The sequence below is a fragment of the Cucurbita pepo genome, chromosome LG18 (assembly GCF_002806865.2).
Source record: "Cucurbita pepo subsp. pepo cultivar mu-cu-16 chromosome LG18, ASM280686v2, whole genome shotgun sequence".
Taxonomy (NCBI): domain Eukaryota; kingdom Viridiplantae; phylum Streptophyta; class Magnoliopsida; order Cucurbitales; family Cucurbitaceae; genus Cucurbita; species Cucurbita pepo.
Genome location: NC_036655.1, coordinates 7801718 through 7825223, shown reverse-complemented (window position 1 = coordinate 7825223; position 23506 = coordinate 7801718). Strand labels below are relative to the sequence as shown.

Sequence of the window (23506 nt, the reverse complement as noted above, 5' to 3'; positions counted from 1 at the left end):
AAAAAAAAAAAAAAAAAATCACCAACCAATAGCAATACAACAAACATAAACTTAAATGTTAAAAGATATTTTTGATGTTTTAACCAAAGAAACTCATTGGCCAACAACCATAAACTGAAAGCACCAATTATTTAGCAAAAGTTTTGCACCGAATACGACGCAACCACTTGTCTAAAAGCCACTTTTCAAAAGCACATCTCAGGATATACCAAATCCACTTTCCGATACCGAAAACCTTAAAAAGAAGAACATAAAGTAGAAGAAGAAGATGTATGCGGGAAATCTGAAAGAGAAGAACACGAAATTAGGTAAACCTCTTTCAGAAGAAGCAAACAAAGCAGAGTTAATGACTACTTTATTAGATCAATCGATCTGTGCAAAATATGGCCGTCATGTCCACCATCAAATGTCACATGCGGATGGAAGTTTTTTGCACGTAAACAGAATACAACGAACAAATTCAAAGTGGAAATAGAAAACAAAAAGGACTTAAAAAGCGGCGAAGAAAGCAATGAACGAAACAAAGAGGCGAAGTAGATGAAGAAAACATATGAACTAAACGAAGTTTGTGGAGTTTATATAGTGTAAGAAACGAGGCAGAATTCCTAGGGCAAAACTCTAGCGGCGAGAAGCGTGGGTACTGCCCCTGCCCCTGCCCCTGCCCCTGCCCCTGCCCGACCATGTCATGTGAGCAACTTGCCAACTTGCACTTCTTTGTTTTTGTTTTTTTATTTTTTAAATTTAATTTAATTTAATTTTAAACGTTGCGTTTTAGTGCCAATAGAATGGAAAGACAATCCTTTCCAAAAGAGGAACTCAATCCAAATCTAATTCTGGAATCCAACCGTCAATTTTGCGTAAAACCAGGGAATCGTCGAAATCAACGGTCAGAATTTATTTCTTCCTTTTAAAGTATGTTGGAAGAATATTTAATGTATAATTTTACAACATTGGAAATTTAAAATATAAGCACCATACCATATCTAGTGAGAAATTGTTAGAATGTAAATGAAAAATTGTTAGAATTATTTCTTAATTTAAAAAATAATTTGATAATTAGTATATACCCCGAATTTGAAAGCTTTAAATAATAGTCTTAACCTTAAAATATATATTAAAAAATAAGAGTCAACGGCTAGTTTAGTATTGTTTTGGCTTCTCTCTTTCCTCTTCTTGAACCAGTTAAATTTGATTCTCCTGTGAAGGTTCAAAATCCATCCAGTTAAATTTGATTCTCCTGTAAAGGTTCAAAATCCATCCAGTTAAATTTGGTTCAAAATCCATCCAGTTAAATTTGATTCTCCTGTAAAGGTTCAAAATCCATCCCGACCGAAAAGAAAAGAGAGGATAGAGAGAAGGTACATTTTCCCTTTTCAACGAAGATGTCGAACAGAATGAGTTGGCATAGATCTCTACTTAAAATCACAACATATAGTTTTTATTTATATTTAGAAAACAATGAAAACCATAAATGAAAAAAGATGCCCAATTCATATATATATACCAATAACAGTGATAAGTAACAAGAATGTTAGAAATTTTGGTTAGTATTACAAGGTGGATTTTCATGTCTGTACAAGTGGGAAATTTTCCCGTCAAGGAAACCGACATACGATAGCCACAAAAACAAATTGTAGGAAACTATTTTCAAAGCTGAGGGGGAAATGAAGGGGGAGTCCCATATAGATGGCCATGGGAAGAAGGGTAGGCGGCCATGTATGTATAGAAACTATATCATCATATTTCTTGGTTTTTAGCTACAGGGTTATGTTATCCAATTCCAAAGGGCCTAAACACACACAAAAAGTGAACCCAATGACTGTACATTTATACAATGCCTTCAACCTTCACTGCTTCCATAGATTTTAACTCATCCAACAGCCGCTGGATCTCGAGTTTGACTTCCCGTACGTCGCTCCTAATTTGCGTTGCCTGCACATGTGACAATTACAGGAATTTTCTGGCGAATAAGATAAGAAGTCCATACAATAGCATATTTTCAACTTACTACAAGGTCAAAACAGAGAGTTCTAGTTTAAAACGATCATTTGAAAACCGTTCCACTTTATACCTTGAGATTAAGTTCTTCCTTCCGCTTTTCATAGTCTGAACATCTACACAAAAAGGGGAAAAATTAGTGAGTTTTAAACAAGTTTATTTCTGAACCATCAAAATATACTTCCTCTATTAACTTACTTTGCACGGAGCTTCCTATTTTCTTCCAACAAAATAATAGCCTGCTGATTTTTCGGTTGATTAGCACGAACAGACTGCAAGGACAAAACATTGAAGTTAATTTGTTTCTCATATAAAAGTTGAAAAATAGCGATGTCCAAATTGTTTGCATTTAAAATATGATGCAAAGAAAAGAACCACTGCAGGAAGTGATTATCAATTCCTACTTTGGTTTAAACAGAACTAGCTTGATGGATAGGACGTTTATAGATAGGAATAGGAAGGCCAACTACTACTGATAAAACACAATAAGCTAAAGAGTCCAATCCCACGTTGGTTGGAGAGGGAAACGAAAAATTCTTTATAAAGGTGGGTATACATCTTCCTAACAGACGCATTTTAAAACCTTGAGGGGCTCCCCTCGGAGGGAAAAGCCCAAAAAAGACAATATTTGCTAGCTGTGGGCTTAGGCAGTTACAAATGGTATCAGAGCTAGACACTGCACAGTGTGCCACCGAGGACGTCGGGTCCCTAAGGGAAAGTTGGGTGGATCGAGAGATCCCACATTGGTTGGAGAATGGAACGAAACATTCTTTATAAGGATGTAGAAACCTCTTCCTAACATACGCGTTTTAAAACCTTGAGGGAAAGTCCAAAGAGGACAATATCTGCACAGCCCATTACACTTGCATGACTTACATAGAGAGTACTTGAATAACACAATGGAAAGGGAAACGATGAGCTAAAGTGAAAAATAATAAAAAATGCAGAATAATTTGTCCAAAGCCATTTCACCTGTTCATCTTCTACCAAAACATCTGCCTTTCTTTTGTTACATACTCCTGCACCAACAAAAAGCTTTAGAACAATAGAAAGAGGACATTAAATAATGTGAAGAACAGATGTTGGACTAACAAGGTACCTTCTCTAGATTTTCCCTGTGCTTCCAGTGTACATTGTTCAGACCTCCCACGTGCTCTTTCTCTACCCTCTGTGACCGTAACTGGAAAGCATTGTTTCAATATGTGAGGATTTTCTGTACCAGCAGGTACAGTGATGCTGGATGGTATCTGTGAGGATGATGTCACGCGAAGTTGTTTCTTAACACAATACCCAAGGAGTCCACAATGATAATCCCTGCCAAATAATTAGGAAAAATGATGGGGTGACCGAAACACTCCTAAAAAATACTAAAGCCAAGTTACGAATGTCTCCATTAATCAAATTACAGAAATGGAAACAAATTGGTCTTCATCGCCTTAAATTTTTAGCAATTAGCATACCAGTACTCCCAAGTCATCTCTTTCAAACGAGTTTCAAGTTTCTGGAAAAGAGAAGTTCTCTCAAAGTCTTGTTTATTATGTGTAGGCTCAATAAAATTTGCTTCGAGAACACCTTCAGATATAGACGAATATCAATGACCATCATCAGCTCACGTGTCAAAAAGAAAGGAAATTCCGAAAGCAAATGCCCTACCAGCAACGCCTCTTCCTCTATTGTCTGAATAGCTCACAACCCTCCAAAACGGCTGCAAATGACATAAAAAGGAATTAGCTTGATGCATTGCGTAAATGTAAAACCAAATATGGAATAATAACCCATAATTAATCTATACACAGAATTAAACATATGCAGGCAATTAAAAGATGATGTTAGATTGTAAGAGACAATAAAGGAATTATGAGAAATTTTCACAAAAGTTTATAGAATTCGAATAGATTACTTCCACAATAGCATGATTAACATATATTTCAAAGGTAGCATCTATTTTTAAAAGATATTTGATGTAATAATATCATCTTTATTTTCATAAAAATATATACAAAGAAAGAACCAGGATTGAATCTTACACCAATCTATACAGACCAATACACAAGTAACGAGAAATAGTAAGATCTGAAAGTGCCAAAGATGAGAAAGAAATGGGCGTTGTGCCTGATCAATGATCATGAAGAAAATTTTAAAATTTTAGCTTAAATATTGAAAAAGAAGTACCATACTCATTTTTAAACAAAGAACTAACATATTAATAAGAAAAAGAAAATCAGCCAGAAACATATGAAATGGAAAAAAATAAATAAAAAGAAAAGAAGCTCTAATGGTTAAAATGAGGAAGGGGGAGGAACGATGATATGCTTTTGGTTAGAAAAAGGTGAAGAACAAAAAGTGAAAGGAAACTTACCAGAATCAAACGATTTTTGTGGTACACATTAAAACCGTGTATATTGACATGTGGGGCCTCCTTCAGGAACCCAATTGTAGTAACAACCACACCCTGAATAGTAAAATTACTACATTACCATATACCAAAAGAGGAGGGTTGGAGCAGTTATCAGACAAAAGATTAGTAAAAAACAAACAAACAAACATGACTAAAAGATTAACACTACCTCTACAAATCCACCACATTGAGGCTTATACAAAATGTATTCGATAAATTTGAGATCATCGGCAAGATTACGATGCAGAACAGCCTTCCCACGCAATACTATTTTGAAATTCTCTGATATCCGCAAGTACAAGATGGATAAATATTCCTGAGAAGCATCGAGTGTAAGTACAAAACTTGAGTCCTACAAAAATGGAGCTGTAATATTCATTTTGCAACTCAAGCTTACACGAAGAGAATATTGCAATTGATTAGCAATGTGCTGCTCACAGATTGCCTTCGATGCACAGAGAGTGTCAATTTTTTTAATATCTCTACCAATGTAAATGTCCTGTTACCACAGAATAGAAAAATCCTCCCAATTAATTAAACAGTCAATTAAAAGAAGAAAAACAAAAGGATGCAGTTGAACCTCTGGATCTGTATCAAAGTCCAGCTCCATTCTGCGGTCTCCATTATACCACAAATTATAGATGATTACTTTTGTGCCATGAGATCCAATATCATCAAACTGCCATCAGAGTCAAAATGTACATATGTTGATGCACCATTGAGAAGCTTTCAATAGCTTAAAAAATAGCCATCAAAATTGGTTTGTACTAGAGAGCTGCTAAAATATTTCCTTACAATTAAAGATGTTCAATGGCAAAATAATACAGCATACCTTACAACTTGCAAGTTTTTAGAGCATACACAAATACACTATAGAAATTATTCATTAGTTTGAATTTTCACACCTTCATATGATGTTAAGGAGAGACAGTGAAAGAAAAAGACACTAGTTTTATAACCCTAATCAATGGTGTGTAAGGAAGATACTGTCCCTTGTACTACCAAGAGATAAGAAACTTGGGAGGCATCATCAAAAGCAATATTGTTCATGGGGATAATAATGAAAATAAAGCAACATGCTGCCGTAAGGAAGATCTTTCAAGAGGCCACCGGGATAGAAGTTTAAATAAAAAATCAGCTTTAAGGGAAGTCCTAGTCAGCTTCCAATTGGCGTAACTTCCAAAGACATAACTACGGTGTTATGGTCAAGGCTATTTTGTGGGTTATTTGGAAGGAGAGCAATGACAGAATCTTTAAAGATAAGTTCAATTTTTGTTAATTTGTGTGAGCTTGTTCAATCCGTGACTTCCAATTGGCGTAGCAATAACAAGTCTTTTGTAACAATTCTACTTTCAACATTAAATTAGATCGGAAGGTGTTATTTTATTCTTCTGGTCTATTGTTTCTTTATTAAAACAAAAACAACATATAAAGTAAGAATAACAATAAAAAATAAAAAAAATTAAAATTGCAGATAGCAATCTGGAAGGCTGCCGAAGAAAGTTTTTCCCCTGTGGACAATGTTTCTTAGAGGATCGAATACTAAAAAAGATTAAGAAGAAAACTAGTGTTTTATGTCATGGCACCAAGGAAAATGCTGAACATATATTCCTCCATCGCTATTACATAAATGTCAGGAGTTCTTGTTTGGAAATTTACAAGTCATGAGTTGTTTGAAAAAACGCAAAGAACGTAATTCATCTGTTGTGCGGCCATGATATGAGTACGAAAAGGAGGATCTTGCATGTATATGCTGTAAAAGAAAATCTATGAACTGGATCGAAAAAAAACTCCAGATTATTCAACGCAAAGGGAAAGGATTAGGATGAAACTAAGTTATTCTTTTTCAAGGCTAATCTTGGTTCTACAGCAACTAGAACAAAATCAATGTAGTTCAATGTCAAAACAAGCTTAAGAATCCAGATTAAATTAGGGAACAAAAGGCAGTTGAAAACATCTTACTTGCTTAAGAAGTTCAGCTTCTGATGAGTATGGCGACCACTGCAGAAGTATGGAAAGGTTAGACATAAAATGCTCCTTGCCATGCAAAATTTCCATTTTGCCACTTGCTTTGTTATATTCATAATCTACCTGCAGTACAAACAAGAAACATCACCCAACAATCCCCAAGGTAGTTCGCGAAATGGCACTCCCACAAGAAACAAATACTAAGGTCATCCCAACGGAGGAACAATGAATTGAGAAGGAAAAAAAAAAGAAAAACCCGAAGAGATAGCTATCCAAATGTTTTTACAGGCCCCTCGACTCCCCACTTGAAGCCCACTCAAAAAGGGTGAGAATCATACCTAGAAAAAACCATTCTATACCACAATGTATCGATCTCAATGAAGACAGACACGACCATTTGGTCAAAAGAGCCTCGTGACGTAATCTAAAACTCCCAATACCCAAACATCCAAGGTCAATAGGCTTTAAGACCACCTCCTACTAAACTAAACAAGAACCTCCTCCCACGTCGACCCCCCTTCCCACAAAAAAATTATAATCAACCTCTCGAAATATTTAATAACCTGAGATCCCCTAAACAAAGATTTGAAAACTTCTTTCCAGCCCCATCATAACATTTACATTCGTTGCCTTCTCCTCTTGTTGCCAGGCTCTTTCTCATACATTCACGATTCATTGGATTTTAATTACGCTAGCAAAAACCCCTATATTAGGTTTCATGTGGCCACCCCTTTAAAGACAAAGCAAAGTTCTTACGATTTATGCTAAGACGGCTTTTTTATGATGCTAGATGCCATACCCTCAGCTGGATATAAGTTTTTATTGTTCATCTTTTTCCTCGAACATGCAAAACATCACAATGGTAACATAGCATTTGAAGCAGACTAAAAAATTAACTTCAACGCATAACCAAATATAATGACGAAACAATAGCCAGAAAAAGATATAAGCTACATAGAACTGTTTAATGAGAAAGTGAAATTACCATAGGCACTACAATTCTGTTGTAGCCTGAACGGCTCAAAAATGTATAGGATAGAAGACCAATGCTCTGCGTTGATACCCTGAAACATGGAAAATGAACCTCATTTAAAAGAAGGAAAAAAGGTCTAGCGTTAATCCCATTTTATCAAATAAGTTACAAAAAAGAATAAAAAATATAAGTATATTATTCACAATCATCTATCAAATCAATGAGATGGAGACATTTGATGATCGTTAAAAGATATACCACCGTTTATAGCCAATACTAAGATATTCATGTGTACAATTTGTAAAACACATCAAATTTGGAGCCAAACCTATTATTCACGTGTCGACTGAAGACAATGACATCTGCACCAAGTCTCATAGTGCTTGTTTTGAAACCATTTCCATCTGGAAGGCTACAAGTGAACCAATAAATGCAATAGGGAAGAAAGAGCTTAAAATGTAAGCTTATAAAATGATTGCAAATTTCCATACATTGTCCAATAGCTGATTTTGACTTCTTATCTGAAAATCCAAAACTCATACACCTCCTCATTGCTTCAGGATCCATTCCACCTCCATCATCTAGAAAAAGTGGTCAAATTTTGAAAGTGTAACTATTAGGCAGTCTAATCTACATATATAGCAAAGTTGAACAGATTAAATGATAAGGGTAACCTAATAGAAAATATAAACTTGATACCAAAATGCATGGGGACAATTTGATGACAGTACCTTGAATTAACAAAGCAGGACTTCCATCTCTTGCATTCAAGATTTTATCCACATTGACAAAGGTAGCTCCATTGGGGATCTATCCATTACATAAAATAAGAGTAAGAATTTAATTGTAGACAGAAAAACACACCAATACCTCAATTTAATAAGATTAAAACCGAAAGTGCTTTATTTGCAATTAATAAGTGATCAACAAGCACTTGAAATATAGTGAAAAATATGCCGAATCAAAGTTTTATTTAGAAAGGTGGGGCTACAGGGAGGGGAAGAGAAATGGAAAAATGGTCAACCAAGAAAAATAAGATAATATCCAAAGTAAAAACCTTGTTTAATAAATTTTAATTAAAATTAAACAAGTATATTGCAAAAAGACTCGTGCAAGAAAATCACCTCATCAACAGCATTATCAAGCAGCTCTGCAACAGCTGGAAACAGAAATAAAAAGAAATTTTGGTTATTTATTTATAAGAAACAACTGAATAGAAAGGATGTTTGATGTCAAGAAACAATTGGGAGATTGTCTCCTTGAACGCTGATTTGTATTTTTTCATCAAGCGATCAAAAGAGGATTGAGCTAATTGAATTGATTTCACCAAATAAAATACATACAAAAATGTAAACAAACAAAACAGTTCAATACCTCCAAAGGCCCATTTGTGTGAAGTAGCATTCGAATGAAGGAACATAGGGTGGACATGGAGATGGCCTTTGGAACCTGCCATCAAGGTGAAAGACCATCAGAAACAAAAGTGAATCCAATGGCTCCTCACAAGGCCATCTAAATAAAAAGTTCAATCCTGCATTACTTTGAAATTACTACTATTTTTCCGATCCAAGATAAGATGATTTTTCAGACCATAATAAAACTGGGAAAAATCACAATATTTAAACTAAAATATGGTGAATCTGATATGGAAAAATGGAATAGTACTTTGAACAGTGACTTTAGCAGCAACTGCATCATCATAGTTGCCAGCTTTCCAGAACTGTCGACAAACTGGTGCAGGACACAAGGGAGATGGGGATGTAAGGCCAGAATCATCAGCTGGAGATGGCACCTGATCCAATATACTAGAGCTACTTTGACCAGCACTCAAAACATTGGGGCTCCTATTTTCATCAAATCTTTGACTGACAAATTCAGTATTTGGTTTTTCATGTTTGATGACATTTTTCTTCGTGTGCTCTTTTGGTAGCATCACAGCCCCAACAACATCTGGCTCCAACTTCACGGCTTTCAGGTTTGATCCTTCCTCATCATCACTTGACAAGTCCACAATGTCAGCTGATATCATCCTGAGCAAGACACAGAAGGGTTGTTCTAGTCAAGCCAAAAGTGCTACCACACGTGTATCCTAATAAACATTAACAACATGATATTAGTTTGTAGTTGTGCATAAGAGGACTCAAAGAAGATACAAAGCATGAGGCTTGAAAAAACTTATCCACAGGTAAATTAACCAAAACATAAAATTGGCTTTAGAGAGAGTTGCCCTCATTAGTTTGCCCATTTTGTCATATTCTTGGTCGGAAGGCAGGGGGCGACTTGGACCACATTCTTTGGGGATGTGAGTTCACGAGATCCATTTGTAATTCTCTCTTTCAAACATTTGACTTATGCTAGCTCGTGATTAAGCCAAAGGATCCTTTGGTCATTTTGGAAATGCCAAAAGAAATAGAGAGACAAGAGTAGAGATATCATCATGGCACCAAGTCTTGTTAATTTCAATCCAGAGGTGTCTTGCATAAAAAACTAGAAGACTAAGCTCTAGCATAGAGCTGTGTCTTGCATAAAGAAACTAGAAGAGTAAGCTTTAGCATGGAATAGCTGGGATACATGTATAACCATGTAGTTCACCCCTAAGAGCTTCAGTGTTGATACAAGAATGACAAAGCTCCCATACAAAATTCTTGCCTTAATGGGATAAGGGATGGACCGTATAAGCTGGTTAAGATCTTCTTTGGTACATGAAGATAGACAAAGCCTTGGGCATAAATAAAAGCGATCTTGAGGATAAGATGACTAAGAAAGCTTAAAAAAATTGAAAGCTACTACTTGTACCAACAAAATGTACCTTCCTTTTCGGTAGCTCAATCATAAAAACTACAAAGTTAAGAGAGTTCTATATGAAGCAATTCTATGTTGGGTGACCCCAAGAAAACTTTCCTAAGAAGCATGTGAGTGAATACAAAATTTGTTGAAATGACTCATGTTGATTTGTGGAGATAATTTCACTCTTAGAAGCGAGAAGTAAAGTGATCATGTCACGAGAGATACAAGGGAATGTCAGGGCAAATAGATATCGATTTCGAATTTCGAATTTGGTCCAAATCCAGGACATAGAGGCATTACAAAATGATGTAAGAGCAATACTTCTCCTAGTAGGATGTGGTTCAGGGACGAACCAAGGCGAAAGACAGTGGGTATGTGACACGAGTAAAGGAGGAGTACACGAACGAACCAATGCCACATCCGAATGAGAACAATCCTGAAGATGAAATGGATGAGAAACGCATAAAAGAATTGAAAATTATTGTCTATACCAACAATGTGCACCTTATTTTTCGGTGACTCGATCATAAGAACTCCAAAGTTAAGTGTGCTTGAGAAATTCTATGTTGCATGACCTCTTGGAAATTTTCTTAGACAACATAAGAGCCAAGACAAAGCATGCTGAAAGGACTTATGTTGGTTAATGTGAATAGTTTTCACTTTTAAAAGCAAGAAGTAACATGACCATGTCATAAAGAATGCAGGAAAATGTTGAGGAACACAGGCACCGTATCCAAAATTTGAATCCTAATACAAATCACGGGTATGGGGCGTTTCAATATATTTTGAGTTAATCAGTAAGCTAGGTCAAGTCTAGGAGCCATGGGGCTAGCGTCGAGTAGGTGAAACAAGTTGAAGTGACTAAACTAGTAGGTTAGAGGGACAATATGACTTATAAGGCATGGCATCCTTTTTGAGTTGCCGTGTACAAGGGTTAAAAATTATGCTTTGTGCTAGTAGGGGAGGGGAAGGTTTGGGAGGACAATCATCCATTATGATGTTTGATACAACAGTCAAATTTAAGGTTAAGGTCTGAGACTTGATGGTAAGAAGCGTGAGTAGCCTATTCTTGAGGAAAAGTGCAAGATTTTGGAACCAACATGTGAGTAATGCAAGAGGATCCAATGGTGACACATAGTGAGACTACTTCTTCCGCCATAAGAGGTGCTTTGCCATGCAATCAAAAACTTGACCGAATGATTAACGACAAAAAAAAATGTGTCAATATTGACAATAACAATAGAGCAAGCTGAAGATGGGACGACGGGACGACAGTGACGGGTAAAAAAAAACCAAAAAGAAAATCCCTTAAATTTGATGCTAACCTACATCATGTCTATTATGATGGCAATCTTGATATAACCTCCACATTCACCACCGATGTTCTTGAACACCTCCATGCACCATTGGTCAATTGGTAAATTTCAAACCTTCATCCATCCTCGAAACAAGTGGGACTTTAAGATACTTAAAGCAAACATCTTAGCTCCATTGCCCAATTTCCCCATATACGTCCCACCACAATCTTTGATATTTATCTTCAACTGCAAGTATGGCCTTGTCCGATTGTAAAGGGTTGATGGACCCAAAATTGTTGACTTATTGTTGCAAGGCTCTTCAAACCTCAACCCAATCATCATGAAAGAGTTGGCTTAAAAATAAAAATAATATTAAAATATTAAAAAAAAATTCTACGCATAGGACGTCAAAGGAGTACCGAAGTTATGTCTAGGTGGTGACCTTGAAGGCTTGGCCTAAAAAGTATCTTCAAAAACTTTCTAAGAGCCAGAAAGATGTGTCTTAGAATTTTTTTAAAAATGTTGGAAATTTCTGAGAGCCAATATCATGAGTGTGTTCCAAGATTCTTTTTTTAAGAATGGAGTTATCCATGGCAACCTAAACGAGACATGCATTTGTTAGATAATTAAAGAAACTAGATGCCTGCATTGTTGCAGACTTTTGTCCTATAAGTATAACAACTGGACTATATAAAAGCATAGCAAGGGTGTTATAAGAACATCCAAAAAGGTTCTCCCTTTCACAATTACTGGGAAACAAGCAGCTTTCGTAGAGAGGCGACAAATCCTCGATGCATCTCTCATGGCAAATGAAATTTTCTCGAACTTGACTTGAAAAGGGCCTTCGACAAGGTCAATTGGACTTTCCTCGAAACATTCTTGTAGTAGAAGGCTTTGGCTCAAAATGGCAGGGTGGATAAAAGGATACATCTCATCCACAAACTTTTCCATCATCATCAATGGAAGACCAAGAAGGAAGAGATTTGTCACACAAGGTCTTAGACAAGGGGATCCACTGTCCCCTTTTCTTTTCAAGATGGTAATGGATTATCTCAGTCACCCACAGACAAGCAAAGTACAAAATGCAGATAAAAGGTTTACAGATTGACAACGAAGCCATAAGCATCAACCACCTTTAGTTCGTGGATGACACAATCCTATTTTCTGACTTGACAAATGTCTCTTCCATAAAAAATAAAAAAAAACGTGATCAAGACAGTAAAAACCATCAAAGGATTCTTTGGACAAAATATCAATCTCCAAAAAAAATATAGAATATGGCCATCAGTAGACTATTGAAGAATTGGCTAACATATACAGATGTAAAAAGGGTGAATGCAAAAATATGTACCTAGGATTACCCTTAAAAGGAAACCACAAACTTTTTACCTTATGGAAGAGTATTATTGAAAAAATAGAAAGAAGGTTGCCAACATGATCATCATGTTATTATACTTCAAAAGGCGAACGACCCACACTATTACAAGCCAAACTATCCAAAATCCTCACTTGCTACACGTCTCTATTCGAAATGCCATAAAAAGTTGCTAGGATATAAAAAGAAAAAATGTCTTGTGGAGAAAACTTAGAAAGCCTAAATATATTACTATAGGCAAAAATCAACCCCCTCCATCTTCTATCTTCTGCAAAAGACACTGAAAGTACATAAAGAAACATCAAAACCTCATCACGAACCAAATTCGCCATGGGATGAGTGATGGAGGAACCACATCATTCTGGATCGACCCATGGGTTGAAAACACCACGCTAGCCTTGCAGTACCCACTTTTGTACCGACTCTCTCACAGCAAAAGAGTCACGATCAAAGAAACATAAAATTTGTCAACAAAATTTTGGAATCTAAAGCGTGGTAGGAACCTAGAGGATAAGGGAGCAAATGAGCCGAATGTCTTAACCTTGCCACAATGATATTGTCAAATAAAGCAAACTCATTGACTGGCTTCCCAGCATTGACGAGGTCTTAACTACAAAATTCTTGATGATGAACATAGGAAAAAAGGTAGAAGTAATAAATTCTACACTAGCAAAGATAGTATGGAAATTACATCACCTAAAAAAGTGAAGTTCTTTCTTTGAGAAATAGTGCATAAAGTCTTTAGCACGAGAGAAAATCTACAAAAAAGAATGTCTTACCTGACTCTATTTCCAAATTGGAGTCCCATTATGCAAGAAAAAAAATAAACATAACCACTTTTTATGCAATGTAGATATGCTCAGAATTTCAGGAAAACGATTCTCAATATCTTCAAATGGCATCTCACAATTCCAAGGGAGGTAAAGGATTTGTTGGACATGGTCTTAATGTACCAACTTTTCAAGAATGCAAAAACTCTACTGCAAGAAAACTTCAACGTGAATTTCTTTCCGAATCTGTGGAAAGAAAAAAATCAAAGAATATTCGCGGAAAAGACACAGACTTGTACAAAACTCTTCGACACTGTTGTTTATCAAGCTATCTCTTGGCGTAAACTGTCTAATATTGTTACTTTCTATAATTATATCTTTTTCACTGTAAATTGGAAGGAATTTTGTAAACATCATGGATATTACATCCTTTTTGTAAATTTCAATCATCAGTGATATTGTGAGATACCACATTTGTTGGAGAGGGGAACGAAACATTCCTTATAAGTGTGTGGAAACCTCGACTTAGTAGACGCGTTTTAAAAACCTTTAGGGGAATCTCGAAAAGGAACACCAAAAGAGAACAATATCTGCTAGCAGTGGGCTTGGACTATTACAAATAGTATCTAAGCCAGACACCGGATGGCGTGCCAACGAGGACTCTAGGCCCCCAAGGGGGGGTGGATTGTGAGATCCCACATTGGTTGGAGAGGGGAACGAAGCATACCTTACATGGACGTGAAAACTTCTCCCTAGTAGACGCGTTTTAAACATCTTGAGGAAAACCTCGAAAGGAAAAGTCTAAAGATGATAATATCTAGTAGCGATGGGCTTGGGCTATTATAGATATTATCTCCTACAAAAAAAAAAAAAAAAATATATATATATATATATATATAGATATATCTTTGCAAGATGAGTTGGAATTAATGGTGGTAGATTGGTGACGATTGAGGTCTTTGAGAGGGATGTCCAACCAAATTTAATCTCCCAATTGGGTACAAATGAGTATATTTAACCCACCATTCACTCCAAACTTCACAATCTCGACATAATGTCCTTAAAGATTAGATATCTTCTCCACCCAAAGCACATATTCAACAAGACGAGTTTCCTTGAAAACTTTCTAGTTTGGTGGTGCTTCAAGAAGAGTAGAGATGTTAACAAAGGTGATAATATTTCCTCAAGTTGAGAGTAAAACATATTTCCATGGGGGATGTTGCCAAAGTTACCGCTCAAACGAAGGGGTAACACCCGATGGCAATGGTTCAAATAATATTTTGGAATCTAATTTGACATCTATTGATCTTGGCATTCCCTGCAACAAGTCATACCATCGCTTTTAAGAGTAAAGATTCTCCCCACAGACCTTTTCCGCACGGTTTTTCCTCACTCACAGGTCTTTTAGGAGGTTACCCAAAGTCTTTAGGAGGTTACCCAAAATAAGATTGCTTCAAACTAAGCCTACTTAACTTTAGAGTTTTGATAATTGAGTCCCCTAAAAGAAAATTACAAGCAAATTGTAATTTTTGATAGAACATGAACTTTAAAGTTAAGTGTGCTTAGCTTATAATAATTCAATATTTGGTGACCTACTAGGAATCTTCCTAAAAAGTATATGAGTGAGCCCATTTTTCATTTAAAAAGGTAGGAGATCGAATGATCAACCTTTGAAATACTAATTAGTGTGATAATTGGTGTGGGATCGTAAGAGAGAGCACGAACCTTAATGAAGAAATTGAACTTGTCGTGAAAGAAAGACTAGAAAGCCTATCTTTAGGGCAAGCGGCAATTCTAGCCGCTGGACGTTTGCTTTCTGCTATGGGAGAAGCATAACGAACGGCATGAAGCGCCTGGAGATGAAGTGAGCAGCCAATTTCCAGTCTAGAATCAATCTTCCGATGGTCGGATTGAACAAACGACGATAAATAAGAAAGAAATGACGTTTTCAGTAATGTCAAACAATACTACTCAAAGACAATCCGGCGAGATGCGACTGGAGAGAGCAGCTGACATTTGCACGCATGCCGTCCAGCGACCGGCGGATGAAGAAGAGAGCGATCAAGAGGTTTGAACGCTTGCAAGCGGCGGAACAGCAGGGTGAAACCGACATCTAGGGCAAAAGTTATGAGTTATAATATTTATAGTTGAATCTTCGAGAAGAATCTTTATTTTTGTCTTTTGCACCCAATAATTTTACTAAATTTCGATTTTTTCATGATCAATAATCAGAAGTTAAATTTTACTGTAAATTTAAATTTATATTGGATATTTGATTTTCCTAACATTTAGGTAATATTTCATAATTAATAATTAGAATCACAAATTTGCATGTGATTGTCATGGAATTCATCTATGATTCGCTATGTATGTACATTGCTTCTAAAGTGAAAATGATTCTCATGATTAGCTCTTCGTCTATAAATATTAATTTTTAATTATTTCAAATATTTATTAATCATCATTTTGATGATCGTGCCAAAAATTTGGATCAGGATGGCCCTAGCATTCCCCTACGTCTTATAATCCAACTATCGAAAATAAACATGTACCTTGTTGATATAAATAGTAACTTTCAATTATTTTAAATATTTATCAGTTATCATATACTCGTAATCGCTCTCATTCATATGTAATATTCATTCTTTTATGCACCCTCGTTTACTCAGGTGTCACGTGTTTACCAACTTATGTTCTTGGTTCGTCATCAAACCACACCTTACTGGAAGACGTTTGCAATGCTTATGTCTAGGATTCATACTTGGATTCAACACTTGATGGGCCCGACGTTCATCTACACTGTCTATGGCATAGTTATGTTACTTATTGCTTCTAAGAGTGAAGGTTGTTCTCATAGACCAATGCACGGTTTGTGGCGCAAGTGTATGTGTGCGCGCGTCCGATTAAAATATGATACATGTTTATTCAGGTACCTCTCATTTTACTTGTTTTTGATAGCTCACCATCCTAAATATCCTCTCCAACAATTCGTTCTCCAGAGACCTAAGAAAATTTCCATTAAAGAGGAGCGCGAAACAAATTGTTGCATACAGTCTAGCAACGTCGATGCTTGTCCTTCAACCCCACAACTACGCCATAGGAGTTCACAAGCAAGAGCAAGAAGAAAGAATTAAAAAAATTTAATCACAGAGCCATACATGTACAGGTGAAGAGAAACTTCAAAGCTATGTATTTCTCAATTGCAGCTTCAAAACCCGAAGTCACCCACAAAGAAAATTAGGGATAAGTAAAAAGATGAATTGCGAAGGTCAGCCAAGTGGCGGTGTCAACCTCATATGTTGAGTCGTCATTATCCACATAAACCGCTAAATGTGCCAATATTGCTCTTCTAGTTAACGGTTGTTCGATTCTTTATAAAAAACATTTTTTAGGCCCACAGATCATATTAAAATTTAGTTCTTACAAACATATTAAATTAATTAGAAAATGAACTTACACATATATAAAAGAAACGTACTAAAATAAAATAATTTATGAAGGACAAATTTGTAATTTACTCATGCCAAAATTAACAATGCAATTAAAAAAATAAAATAAAAAACAAACAAATCAACGCTAACCTCGATCCTTTTGTCTCCACTTGGCTAATGACTCAAAACCGCGGGTAAGACCGGGTTTTACCTTTTTTTTTTTTTCTTTTTTTTTTTGTGTGTGCAGGATTTGATGACGTGGCCATAATCTCTCTGTCAAAAGAAAAGCAAGAGAGAATGAAAAAAAAGAGGGAAAAACTGCATTTCGTGGCCAACGAATCCGACCCTGAAATTCTTTTACCTCTCCCATTTGCCTTTTTACGTATCCTTCTCTGTTTTAGCCATCACCTTAGCCTCACTCAATTTGAATCCCGTCGGTGATTTTTGTTCTATTTAGTTATTATCTTGTTCTTATCGACGTTGAATCGAACTTTTTTGCGAATACCTTGATTCCACGATTGGCTATGATTCTACAAATATTAGGTTCGGCTTGCAATTGTGTTGGCAATCTGGTTTCTAATGAGCGTGATACAATTGATTGGAGGTTTTCTTTGTTAATTCCGTAGGATTTTTTGGTTTTAGTTTTTGTTCTTCCTATTTTCGGTGTTTTGTTTTTAGTTTTTTTGGTTCATTTTTATGGTTTTCAATGATCAATGGAGACGGACATTGTGAGGGCTTCTCGGAAGTCGCCTCTGCCGATCCATTGGATTCATCTTCACCTTGGGGTGTCGAGAATGTCGATGGTTGCTCTGTTGCATCGCCAGCTTCTTCGAGGTATTCGTCCTGCGGAGATTCCGAGTTCGAGAGGTATTGCAGTGCGAATTCAGCAATGGGAACGCCAAGTATGCGCAGCACGATTACAGTATTTAACGATTGCATCGATTCTGAATTTGCGTATGCGAGGAATTATGGGTTCAGTGATGATGGCGGCCTGGAGAACTTCATTTTGGGAGGGAACGAGATGAATTCGATGGATACGAATATAGTAGGCTATAGAAAGATAGAACTGCACGATGAAATCACTCGTGAAGAACCGAGTACGAAACATAGGTCTAGTGGGTTGAATTTGTACGGTACGGGTGAGCTTATTGATTCACTTGAAGCTAATGGCGAAGGTTTGTGTTGGAAGGTCGAGAGCACATCGGATTTATTATGTGGGGTAGATATGACTAACCGGTCCGAGAAGGTAGAGAGCAGCAAAGATGAAAAAGAAGGCTTCATTATAGGGACAGAAGCCAGTGAATCGGGAACGGAGGTGGATGCTGTTCTTGGAGATGTTACCAATGAAGCAGTTCATATGGGATGTTTAGAAGGAAGTACGGTTGAGATTGGTATGAAAATAGGACAAAGGTTTGAAGAACGTCTTCTACCTTGCACGGTTGAGAAAAAGTCTGACGGTGAATTGGATGTGGAAAATGATAGATCCCAGAACGAGCATTCAGAGAGTGAGGATTCAATGTATAATTTTTTATCTGATGGTGATCATAGGGATGAAACTTTCCTGCATAATAATGCACGCATTCTTCCAGAAACTGACATGGCAAATGAAAATCCACTGCTTATCAATTCATCTGTTGCTTTCGGTTCGGACGATTGGAATGATTTTGCGGATGCACTCCAGGAAAGGATACCGTGCAATCTGAATTCCTCTTCTCTGACTGTTAATGGTGTTCTTGATGGTAGTGGAATGACGAGAGAAGGTGGAAAACAGATGCTCTTAGCCTGCAAAGAAGATCAAGCTAGCACAAATTTTCTGAGGAAAGTTAACTGCAGTTCTGGGGATTGTATGATTGTGCAAACTGCTGAAAGACCAAACGACGTGATTCAAGTGCGGGACATTCCTATGGCGATCTGTCAAGTCCAGTCTTTTGACGAGTTGGAGGAAATTGCAAACAATACTTTTTTAACTGCAGCTGATTTTTCATACGGTGTTGAATTAGATCAAGATGCAAAGGATATATTTGTTGTTAATAATCACGCAGGAGATGCTGATAAAACTGCATATAATAGTGAATGTCTTGTTTGTAATGTTTCTGGAGTTGGTACAGGAGCAGAGAAATTTACTTCAAAGCAGCACACGTGCACAGTGGATGGTAACTCTGTAACACAACCTCAAATTCTAGAAACCGAAGATAACGGTGGAGCGGTGAATCAAGGCTTAGATAGCCAAGGACTGGGAAATGTGAAAACAAAAATGGACCCTCTTGGTGCTGCTTTAACTAATCGTCTTTCGACTCATGCTAGTGACTGTAGCGAGGATTTGGCACATTCCAATTCAATACCTGAATCAAAAGGTCATCTTTTGCCAGTTGAGGTCAGTAGAAATTTCTTTGTTTATGATGCTCGGTTATCATTGGCTTTGACTTCTTACTTGCCTTGAAAATTGTCTCGAATTGTGCAAAATCTTAAATCATCACCTAGTTACTGATTGAACACATTGTCTCTGTCCCACTAACGCTCCCTCAGCTATAAGATTATGTCCAATGAATCTTTAGAAATATTCTATAAACATTTTAAGACGCTTGTGTATTTGTACGCGAGGGGATGAAAGGACCGTAATGCCACTGATGAAGTGTATTGTTAAAGATAAGAGGAGCCATAAATCCAATGCATTTCACTTATTGTATCTGTCCATTCTATATTTATTTTGCAATTGTATATCTGTTCCTCCGGCAGTCGTCAATCACCTGCAAGTGTATGGTCGATGTACAAGTACAATAATTGTTGGCTTTGAAATGAATACCTATCTTGAAGCACTCACATTCTTGCAAATTTTTTTCCTTGCAGCTAGCAAAACTTGAGCTACATGATTTCTATGATGAAGTTGTTCACGAAATGGAAGAAATACTACTTGAATCTTGTGATTCTCCAGGGGCTAGATTTACTAATAAATATAAGATATCTCAGTCACTACCATCTTTACCACTAAGGGATGGAGGATCAACTACACCTACTTCAGGCACTAACAGTTCTGATCCAAGTAACCCAGAAAACTTGAAAATTGATGGGGTTGAAGTGATAGGGGCAAGACAAAAGAGAGGGGATGTATCATTCAGTGAAAGACTAGTTGGGGTGAAGGAGTACACTGTATACAAAATTAGGGTATGGAGTGACAAGAAACAGTGGGAGGTTGAACGCCGCTACCGAGATTTCTATTCTCTATATTGTCAGTTGAAATCATCATTTGCTGATCATGGGTGGAGTTTACCCTCTCCCTGGTCCGCAGTTGATAATAGATCAAGAAAGTTATTTGGGAGTGCATCTCCGGACATTATTGCGGAAAGAAGTGTTTTAATTCAAGAGTGTTTATGTTCTATTCTTCATTCAAGATTTTCATCAACCAATCCGAGTCCATTAATTTGGTTTTTGTCCTCTCAAGAATCAAACTCCAGCTCTCCTACATCAGATACTGCAGTACCTCAATCACCTGATACTGCAAGTGTGTCTGACACGCAAAACTTGTTCTCTTTGGGGAATTCCATATCACTAATTGTTGAAATTCGACCGTACAAATCTACAAAACAAATACTGGAGATGCAGCATTATATGTGTGCTGGATGTTATAGACATTTTGATGATCAGAAAACTCTGATGAAAGGCTTTGTACAGAGTTTTGGATGGGGCAAACCACGAGTCTGTGATTACACCTCTCAGATGTTTTGCTCTTCATGCCATACGAATGAGATGGCAGTCATACCAGCAAGAGTTTTACATCATTGGGACTTCACTCAGTATCCAGTTTCTCAGTTAGCTAAGTCATATTTGGATTCCATACATGATCAGGTATTTTATACAGAACAAATTTCCATTTAATCATTTCTAACTATATTGTCTTTGATAGTTCTCTTTAGTTCATATAAAGTTTATTGGGAAATATGAGTAATTGGTATATACAGCCTTTGCTCTGCAGAACAGATAGTTGTGTTCTGCTGGGGGTTTTTTTTTTCACTAGCTAAATGGAGAGGAGAGCAAAGTTGAAATTGTCTGTCCTTGCATAATTATAGTGCCGTCGAATTTGAACTGTCAGCTGGTTGGCTAGTATCTTAACTGTTTTTTGGTGTTTTGGATATAGAGTTCTGGTAAAAAAACAGTCGAACAAGAACAAAAGATAGGGACATTTATGATCTAGAGAGAGTTAAATCATTTGGAATGAGTTATTCATTGCTTATTTCTACTGCAATGAATACATACTAATTTTATAGTCAATGGCATTTGGATATGATCTGTAGTCATTTTTTGGTTAACTAGTAGGTAGAAATTCTACTGAACGTTGGCAAGTAATTTTTTTACATCTTATTGAACTTCCTTTGGCAGCCTATGCTTTGTGTCAGTGCGGTTAATCCTTCTCTCATCTCAAAGGTCCCAGCTTTGCTTCATGTTATGGGTGTGAGGAAAAAAATAGGAGATATGATTTCATATGTTCGCTGCCCGTTTCGTAGGTCAATTAACAGAGGACTCGGATTCCGTAGATATCTTGTCGAAAGCAATGATTTTTTTGCACTTGGAGACCTTGTTGATCTATCCAAAGGGGCATTTGCAGGTTGATTTCGACTTAGTTATGCTAGTTTTGGTTTAATATTATTGTCTGCTGTTCAACCTTTTTGTGTGCACGCTTAAATTGCAGTATTACCTACAATACTGGAGACCATCTCGAGGAAAATCTTGGAGCACATAGAGGAGAAATGCCTTGTGTGCTGTGATGCTGGCGTTTCATGTGGTGCTCGTCAAGCATGCAGCACCCCGTTGTCTCTCATTTTTCCTTTTCAGGTACCCCTCCCCTCCCCTCCCCTCCCCTCCCCCCACATCTTGTAATTACATTCCCTTATTCTGAATATACTGAAATCCTTACACTTATTCTAGACTGCGTTAGAATTTGAATTTCCCTTCAAGCATTCCATGACCCTTTGCGTTTAAAACCTTCAGGAAACTGAGATGGATAAATGTGGCTCATGTGAATCTTTATTCCATAAACCTTGCTTTGTAAAGCTCACGAAATGTCATTGTGGGGCGCGCCTTAGAGTCGATGAGACCGGTAGGCTCGCAAGGAAGGTAGGCCGTGGATTAGGGACGGATGGTGAGGAGAATGGAGGTGTGTACTCATTTCTGGGAAAATCAACTTCCATTTCGCCTTTGAGGTCTCTATCAGGCCTGTTTGCCAAAGAACATAAAGACAGTGAGAATATCATCGTCATGGGTTCTCTCCCTTCCACCTCCCTCTGATCATGTGCCTATTTTTTTGTGTCTGGGCTACCATTTTTTTTTTATAATTCTAATGCCCCATTTGTCAATCTGTTGGATATATATGCTAAAATAAATAACACATCGATAATCAATAAGATGTATATTGTAACAATATTTTGTGGTCAATATGTCCGTTTATTTATTTACCGTACTATTTATTTTAAAGTACTTATATAATATTATCTGAGAATCTCACATCTTTTTTGGGGGAGAATGAAACATTCTTTGTAACAGTATAAGATCTTTTGTTTAGCAAACTATTTATAAAGCCCAAAAAGCATAATATAACCGTTGTTGCATTATCCTATTTCAAAACGTTCGTTAGAATATTAGACATAAAGTGGATCTCAAACAAAATAGTAATTAAAAAAATATCAAACAAAATACTAATTAAAAAATATATAGTTAGTTTAAAAATATAATGATTTCTTTTTTCTTTTTTGAAGTTCGGTTTCAAAGTTTTTTTGTTTTTTTTTTTTTACTTGATAAGCTTAATAAATGACTTTATCCGTTTGTCAAGGAGTTATGGTACATGAGTTTTGTATTTATTGCAAAAACTAACTACTGTCTTAATATTATTGAAACTTTTAAGCATGGATTTAATTAGCAGTTATGCTACACGAGTTTTTTAATTATTACGAGAAGTCAAAATTATCCTCCATAATATTAGTTAATCACACTTTTAAGCATTAATTTAATCAGTCAAACGTAAAATAATTAAATAATTTCACCTATACTTGAATGAGTTTTGTTCGACGTGCTCCGGATGAGAGGTGTCACAGACTCAATAGTCCAAGGCTTCATTTTATCTCTCATCCTCCCTATCTCTTTATTTATTTATTATTATTTATTTTCCTATAGAAAAATTTTGTACTATTTTTTAAAAATTTGGTTGTGGATATGCTTGAAACAAGAACTCAACCAATTGAATGAGGAATGGTCAGGAAGGATTAGACCTCTCTTGGTTGATCGAGGGCTCTACTTCTCTTTCCGAACTGATGACTCTGTTTATAGAGGGATGGAGTTTCTCTTACTTCCGGCATAGCGAGCCCTAGCAAGAGGTCAACACGACGAGCCATCACCTCAATGGTAAAGCAAGTCCCTAATTATTGTGTCGTGTCTATGAGGGCTCTTAGCCACAGATTTGTACAGTTAAGATTGCTGTACACAAAAGAGAGAAGAAACAAAAAAAAAAAAAAAAAAAAAA

General features: G+C 36.5%; 2 protein-coding genes across 6 annotated transcripts; one reads left to right on the top strand and one right to left on the bottom strand.

Moving 5' to 3' along the window:
• Positions 1-1525: 1525 nt before the first annotated feature.
• LOC111780069 (protein MICRORCHIDIA 6) lies at positions 1526-15668 on the bottom strand. 2 transcript variants are annotated; one of them, XM_023660342.1, is made up of 20 exons: positions 15293-15668; positions 9003-9426; positions 8712-8786; positions 8462-8496; positions 8069-8147; positions 7829-7918; positions 7666-7741; positions 7350-7428; positions 6359-6487; positions 4977-5075; positions 4794-4895; positions 4566-4712; positions 4358-4450; positions 3652-3703; positions 3459-3570; positions 3098-3312; positions 2971-3017; positions 2197-2270; positions 2072-2114; positions 1526-1932 (listed from the first exon to the last, which is right to left on the bottom strand). In XM_023660342.1, the coding sequence occupies exons 2-20, from the start codon at positions 9364-9366 to the stop codon at positions 1828-1830; spliced, it is 2016 nt and encodes a 671-aa protein (XP_023516110.1). In that variant the 5' UTR covers positions 9367-9426; positions 15293-15668; the 3' UTR covers positions 1526-1827. The 2 variants fall into 2 exon arrangements, with proteins under 2 accessions (XP_023516110.1, XP_023516111.1); XM_023660343.1 differs by having other exon boundaries at positions 9003-9367.
• A 1629-nt stretch (positions 15669-17297) lies between these two features.
• On the top strand, positions 17298-22464 carry LOC111779835. Of its 4 annotated transcripts, none has more exons than XM_023660001.1 (6): positions 17298-19372; positions 19846-20841; positions 21373-21598; positions 21683-21825; positions 21982-22277; positions 22387-22464. In XM_023660001.1, coding segments are annotated over exons 1-6 (3330 nt in total). In that variant the 5' UTR covers positions 17298-17704; the 3' UTR covers positions 22388-22464. The 4 variants fall into 4 exon arrangements, with proteins under 4 accessions (XP_023515769.1, XP_023515768.1, XP_023515770.1 ...); XM_023660000.1 differs by having other exon boundaries at positions 21982-22281; positions 22391-22464; XM_023660002.1 differs by lacking the exons at positions 21683-21825; positions 21982-22277; positions 22387-22464 and having other exon boundaries at positions 21373-21417; positions 21498-21589.
• The last annotated feature ends 1042 nt before the right edge of the window (positions 22465-23506 follow it).

Excerpts from the sequence above, each read along its gene's own strand:
- LOC111780069 (XM_023660342.1), bottom strand. The coding sequence starts at position 9,366 with ATGATATCAGCTGACATTGTGGACTTGTCAAGTGATGATGAGGAAGGA. Across the intron at positions 8,148-8,461 it reads TTGATAATGCTGTTGATGAG|ATCCCCAATGGAGCTACCTT; the intron begins GTGATTTTCTTG and ends TGTAATGGATAG. Across the intron at positions 4,451-4,565 it reads AATGTGGTGGATTTGTAGAG|GGTGTGGTTGTTACTACAAT; the intron begins GTAGTGTTAATC and ends TTTACTATTCAG.
- LOC111779835 (XM_023660001.1), top strand. The coding sequence starts at position 17,705 with ATGATCAATGGAGACGGACATTGTGAGGGCTTCTCGGAAGTCGCCTCT. Across the intron at positions 19,373-19,845 it reads GTCATCTTTTGCCAGTTGAG|CTAGCAAAACTTGAGCTACA; the intron begins GTCAGTAGAAAT and ends TTTTCCTTGCAG. Across the intron at positions 21,599-21,682 it reads ATCCAAAGGGGCATTTGCAG|TATTACCTACAATACTGGAG; the intron begins GTTGATTTCGAC and ends CTTAAATTGCAG.